General features: G+C 42.1%; 1 protein-coding gene across 5 annotated transcripts; it reads left to right on the top strand.

Annotated features, from left to right (window-relative positions):
• The first annotated feature begins 131 nt into the window (after positions 1-131).
• Positions 132-3418, top strand: LOC123111649 (uncharacterized). 5 transcript variants are annotated; one of them, XM_044532479.1, is made up of 4 exons: positions 132-835; positions 946-995; positions 1071-1127; positions 1204-3418. In XM_044532479.1, the coding sequence occupies exons 1-3, from the start codon at positions 172-174 to the stop codon at positions 1116-1118; spliced, it is 762 nt and encodes a 253-aa protein (XP_044388414.1). In that variant the 5' UTR covers positions 132-171; the 3' UTR covers positions 1119-1127; positions 1204-3418. The 5 variants fall into 5 exon arrangements, with proteins under 5 accessions (XP_044388414.1, XP_044388415.1, XP_044388413.1 ...); XM_044532480.1 differs by lacking the exon at positions 1071-1127; XM_044532478.1 differs by having other exon boundaries at positions 1071-3418.
• The last annotated feature ends 2747 nt before the right edge of the window (positions 3419-6165 follow it).

Raw genomic sequence — 6165 nt, 5'->3', positions numbered from 1 at the left:
TGTCGCCCGTCGTCGCTCATGATTTTGCATTAAAGCCCCTCGGTTTATATTAAATTAACCCGCAATCCCTGTTTTAGTAAGTGCGTATATAATGTTACATTTTGTAGAAAACCCCCTGTCTTCATTAGATTTGCATCCGCTATCCTCGTAGTCTTATCCAGTTCTCTGGCGATGGCGATGGCGATGGAGACGGCGACGGGTTTCTCTGGCGACGGCGACGGCGACGGGTTGAGGGCTACGGGGACGCCGCGGCGAGGAGGGGCAGGTGCTGCGGAGACGGCGCGGCGAGGTGGGGCAGTGGCGGTTGTGCGGCGAGGCGGGGCAGGTGCTGCGGAGACGTCGCGCGGCGAGGCGGGGCAGTGGCGTCGCGGGCGAGGATGGAGGACGCCGGAGCAGAGGACGACAGCTCCCGCCGTCGCTTCTGTCCGCGCACGCCCGCGTGCTCGCCTCCGTCCGCGCCTGCGCCGGAGCGCTGCTTTCTGCGCGCGCCCGCGTGCTCGCCTCCGTCCGCGCCCTTCAGCTCGCCTCTGCCCGCCACGCCCTTCAGCTCGCCTCCGTCCGCGTCCTGCCGCGTCCCAACCGCGCCGGGAGACCGCCTCTGCCTGCCGCGCTTGCCTTTGCTCATGCCCTGCCGGACGGAAAGAGAAGGGAGAGGTGAGGTGCGGCGGTGTCCTGCTGCTGCTCGCTGGTGGCATTCCGGCCATAGGCGCGAGGTGGGGGCTCTGTCCGGCGGTTTCCCAGGACATCTACTACCGGAAGGCCAAGGAGGAGGGGTGGAGGGCTCGCAACGCCTTCAAGCTCATGCAGATCGACCAGGAGTTCAACATCTTCCACGGTCTCGTCTCAACCCAATCAGCTCGCTCGCCTTCCTGCCACTTTGCTTTCATTGGTGTGCAGCATCAAATTAACCACATGCTGCTTTCGTTTTGCTGTTCATGTGTGCAGGAGTGAAGCGTGCCGTTGACCTGTGCGCTGCTCCTGGGAGCTGGAGCCAGGTATTCACATGCTCGGTTCCCCCCATCCATGCTTGCATCCCTTTGATCAATTGCTTATCTCAATCGCAATTGCAGATTTTGAGCCGCAATTTCTTTGTATCTACCGGCAAAGCTATCATCTAACGTAGCAGCGTCAGTGCAAACATCTTATGTTCTAACATAATTTCATTCTTTATATCTGATTGTTTCTGTGCTCTGCTTATACCAGACATGGTGGCCGGAATTGATCTGCAACCGATGGCTCCAATAGAAGGTGTTATACAAGTGCAGGGCGACATCACCAATGCTCGGGCAGGGGAAGTGGTGAGATGGATAGATCAACGCATAGACCAATGCTCGGGCAGGGCGACATCACCAATACTTTTGCTTGTATTGCTGTAACAGATGTACATATGCTGCCAGGTTATCAGGGACTTTGATGGATGTAAAGCAGACTTGGTTGTGTGTGATGCCGCCCCTGATGGTAAGCTTGCATTGCTAGACAAGGGGTCCATAACCATCTTACATGTGTTTATGGTACTTCTGTTTCTTACTTTGCTTTGGATGATTGAAGTTACTGGACTTCATGATATGGACGAGTTTGTTCAATCTTCAGTCCTAGCTTATATTGGCAGTTGGTATAATTTTCTCTGCCTCTGCATATCAATTTAGATCAGATATACTTTCTGGAAGTAATTTGCAGTATCCATAAGATGCGGTGTCCAAAAATAATGCTACCTTAACCCTGAAGTTTATGTTTAGCATTCTGCCTTAAAATGTTCACTTTCGGTGCAATAGCTTCTTTGTATTTTTTATATTGAACATTGGACCATTTTTACTCAACCTTTGGATAATTCGTTGCTGATTATGTTGTAGAACAACCTGGTGTAACTATGGTTTCACTAACTTGTTATATTTTCCACTATTATCCTTCCTGCTTCCATCTACCTTGCTGCCCCATCTCCCCTCTACCAAATCCCAACCTCATGGTGGATTCATCTACATGTAGTTAATATCCTAGCGCTGAACTACCCAGCTGCACATGACTTGTTATGGACCATTTGTTATTCTTCAGGAATCCATACCTCCGGCAGTTCTCCTGGAGACCATCCACCCGAAGTTCATCTCTCTACCATTCGCTTTGTTCAGTACTTTTAAATACTCTTATCATGTTCTTTTCAGCGGTTAGAGCCCACAACTAAGATATGTTTGCTTCGCACTAATGTTTGTAATCCGCCTATATGGTTCCTTATTTTATCATGTCCACGTTTATAATTCTCTGGTGCAGTAGAGCTGACCGATATTAGATGTTAACCTTTTTTTGAGCCAAACCTTCCAGTATTGTACTAATTATATGTGCTCTTTGGTGCAGCGCTCACTGAACACATTGATATGTAAGTCAATTCTAACAAATAACTCTTTGCTTTTTCGTGGTGGCGCAAATACATCAGATTTATCATCACCTAGAACCGAACATTGGATTCTTTTTGCCTTCATGTCAACACTACCGCAAATGACGATGATACTGCATAGTTATCCAGTTAGTTTTGTGAGAACTAATATGATAACTACTGGAACTAATAGGATAAACTATAGTAGTACTGTTGCATTGGAATACATGATTCTCTGGTTGGTACTAGGCATGATGCTTGCATTCAATATCTAGAATCCTGCACCACAAACCATATGTTTGTGATCCCTATATATGGTGTTCCAGTGGTGAAACCTGGAGCATATACTATATGCACATATATTTTTGTTATACATCAGGCATACATTGGATGGACGAGTCGTACAAATAAGAGTCAATCTGATTATGGTTTAGTTACATATACTTTTTTGTTTTCTTTTGGTGTGTAGTCATCTCTTATAGTGATCACAAATTAGTACATATAAATTCAATTTTATGATCACGGTTAAAATGAACAAGGTTCCTGCTCTATGGTATTTATGGTTTGTGATATGTAACAGTGAGCTGCACTATTTTTTTCCATCCTGTTAGCAAAGCATCATTTTTGTTTTCGAGAAGATTTGATGATAGTGCAACTTATAAACTTACTCCAGAATGGACCGATGTTAATAATTCTTTTGTTAGATATTGGTCAATAGATTTCATGATTTGACTCCCTTGATATTTTAAGTTGCTTCAGTTTGGGTTGCACACAGTACAAGCTTCACTGTATATTCAGATGTACAGGATGGGAGACGTGCATATCATGCTGGTTTTCTACTCTACAATTTTGCGCAGCCATGGTGTCAATTTTGAACTGGCATTAGACTGGACTGTAAGATGTTTTAATGCATGTGAACATGGCCTAATTTATTAATAAAGAGAACTATATATGGTACTACTGTATGTGAAATGCATATGTTTGCTGGATAATTGTTATTATTTTTAAAGACAGTTCTATTGGCCTTGCTGGACAAGGAAATTTCCCCCTTTATTTTGTTTTTATATCAAACATATCGTGTTTATGTTTTTATGATGATCACATTGTACTGACCATGTGATTCTGATCACAAGTGATAATCTATAATCCAGCATGTTTGCCAGAAAAGAGGATTAAAAGATAAAAAGCATATGTTTCTGAAGTTTACACCTGTTTTGCAAGGCCCCCATATGAATACATTACCAATGGAGTACTATTATTGTCCATGATTTTTTATTACAATATGTTTGCTCTTTGAGGAGCTTGAAAAAGAATATATCTCAAGCGCATTGTATGAGTCTTTAGAAGGAAACTCATACAAGGCTTCAGGAGGAAGGAAAAACAGAACAAGCTAGGAAAGACTTTGTTGAGGGTGTAGAACTGATTTTTCTCTACTGTTCTACGGTCTCCCCTTTTATAGTTTGTTCTGCACATGTACCTTGCACTGGGTATATATCATGATGATATTTTTCATTATATTTTTTTTCGATGGAACAACTAGCTAGAAGAAACGGCCTGCCATGTTCCCGTTTGAGTCTTGTGTGAAAGCCTATATTATATACTATTTGTCCATATTATAATTAGCCCGTTTGAGTCTTGTGTGAAAGCCTATATTATATACTATTTGTCCATATTATAATTAGCTAGGAAACGGCCTATCATGCTTCCATTTGATTCTTGATTGCAAGGCCATATAATGAAATGATATAAGCATGTCAGATTCAAGGAAGTTGCTGGTCTGATGTCACGTTATACTATTTGTCCTTCCCGAAGTACTAGAAAAAGAAAATAATGCATTTTTATCTAATTAATCATTTTATTTTTTATTGTACAGTGAATATGTATGAGGTTATCATATACTATTTCATAGTATGATCACTGTGGTTGCCGTTTTGTATCTTTGGTTAGCATTGCACCGTCGTTGCTTGATTAACTTGCAAAAATCATGATATTTACCTATCTTTGTACTAGGAATGTTTGTCCATGTATGCTGCTTTTATTGCGTAATTTGTTTTCCTGCTCCCGTAGCAACGCACGGGCATTGTCCTAAAAGCTGTAAAATATTACCCATCAATGCCATAAGTGATAAAAAACGTTTTGCAGGAAATCTCCCGCCTGGGCCGGCCCAAGCATAGGGACCCACTATACTGCGCTCTGCGTGCTGGGGAAGACACAGAGATCCCATTTTGGCCGGCCCATCTGCGGGCGCCTGTTTTTTTAGTTCCGTTTCTTATTTTATTTTTCTGTTCTGTTTTTGTTTTGTTCTACTTTAAATAATTTGGAACATAAACAAAATTTAGAAATATAAAAAAACTGATAATTTCGAAATAAAATGTTCAAAAAAATTAAATGTTTTGAATTCAAAAAATACTCAGAATTCTTCTAAAAATGTTTGCAATTTTAAAAAAGTTCGTAAAACTAAAAAACGTCCATGATTTTGAAAAAAATGCGTGTATTAAAAATTATTAATGAAATTGAACAAAATTTATGCTAATTCAAAAAATGTTCATGCATTTTAACAAATGTCCTAAAATTTAAAAAACAGTTAATGAGTTACAAAAGGGTTTATTGATTCATAAAATGTTTACTGATTCAGAAAATGTTCATGCATTTAAAAAAAAACCACCAATTTCGAGAAAAATGTTCGTCTATTCTAAAATTGTTCACCGATTCAAAAGAAAATTCTTAAAAACCGTTCCCAATAAAAAAAAGTTCACAATTTTTAAAAAGTGTTTGTAATGAGTAAAAAATGTTCACAAACTTGTAAAAATGTTCATGAATGATCTAAGGACGAAGGTATGTAGTTAAATAGTGATGTTTCTGAGTCTTTGTGTCTATATCCCCGTGTGAATTTTGAAGAATTAACTGCCGGGTTGGATCGAAATATTATAATATTTTTTTGGAAAACGTTTCTTGAAATTCAGAATAATTCTTTTAATTACTAAGTTTTTTTACATCCATGATATTTTTTCGAAAATGTCAACATTGCTTCAATTTGTGAATAAATTAAAAAAAGAAACATTTTCTTGCATTTGTGAACAAATTTTCAAGGTGTTTTTGCAGAAAAGTCCCTTACGTTTTGCGGCCGTTGGATCCCCTTCCTCTTCCCCATGCATGAGCGGGTGCACCGCCGCCGCCGCCAGCCGCCTTCCTTGCGGAGTCCGCGGCCGAGGGATAGGTTAGGGCGCATGGGATCGAGGCCGGTTTTTGGTGGGGCGTAGTGAGCTTGGGGTAGGAGGCAACTCGATGAAGAGGAGATGGGGCGCAACACTCCCCTCCTGGTGCAGCGCATGATGGAAGGAGGAGGGGTTCGACCCTAGACGGGAGCTGAGGCAGGCGACACCCTCTACAAAAGCCTCACCGGCGGTGCGGCGGGAGAGCTCCGACCCGTCCATAGGTGCGCCGACGCAGGGGTCACCGTCCATCTTCATCAGGTAAGCGTGGACGTTCTTCTCTCTGTTGTCGTTCCGGTGCTTGGGTCGCGAGGAGACCATGTGTGTTTGCTTTGCTGTAGGTGCTTTGGTGTTGTAGATAAGACTTATGGTTCTCCTCCATGCTCGCAGGCCACCAGAGTACTCCAGCAACAGCCACTGGACGATAGGTAAGCATGCATTGTATGACCTTGGCTAATTGCACACATACAAGTTTCAAGTTTGGATGAATTCCAAGAGATGGAGCACTCTACCCAAATAGGAGAAGTGAAGGTTTAAAAGGGTATAATTTTACAATGGTTTTCATGAGGAGCAAAGTAATTACCAGCG

The sequence above is a fragment of the Triticum aestivum genome, chromosome 5B (genome assembly GCF_018294505.1).
Source record: "Triticum aestivum cultivar Chinese Spring chromosome 5B, IWGSC CS RefSeq v2.1, whole genome shotgun sequence".
Lineage (NCBI taxonomy): Eukaryota > Viridiplantae > Streptophyta > Magnoliopsida > Poales > Poaceae > Triticum > Triticum aestivum.
This window is presented reverse-complemented; position numbering and strand designations above follow the sequence as displayed.

What these genes read in the sequence shown, in the direction of transcription:
- LOC123111649 (XM_044532477.1), top strand. Translation starts at nt 172, where the DNA reads ATGGCGATGGCGATGGAGACGGCGACGGGTTTCTCTGGCGACGGCGAC. An exon ending in GGAGTTCAACATCTTCCACG is followed by an intron (nt 836 to 945) that starts GTCTCGTCTCAA and finishes TCATGTGTGCAG; the next exon opens with GAGTGAAGCGTGCCGTTGAC.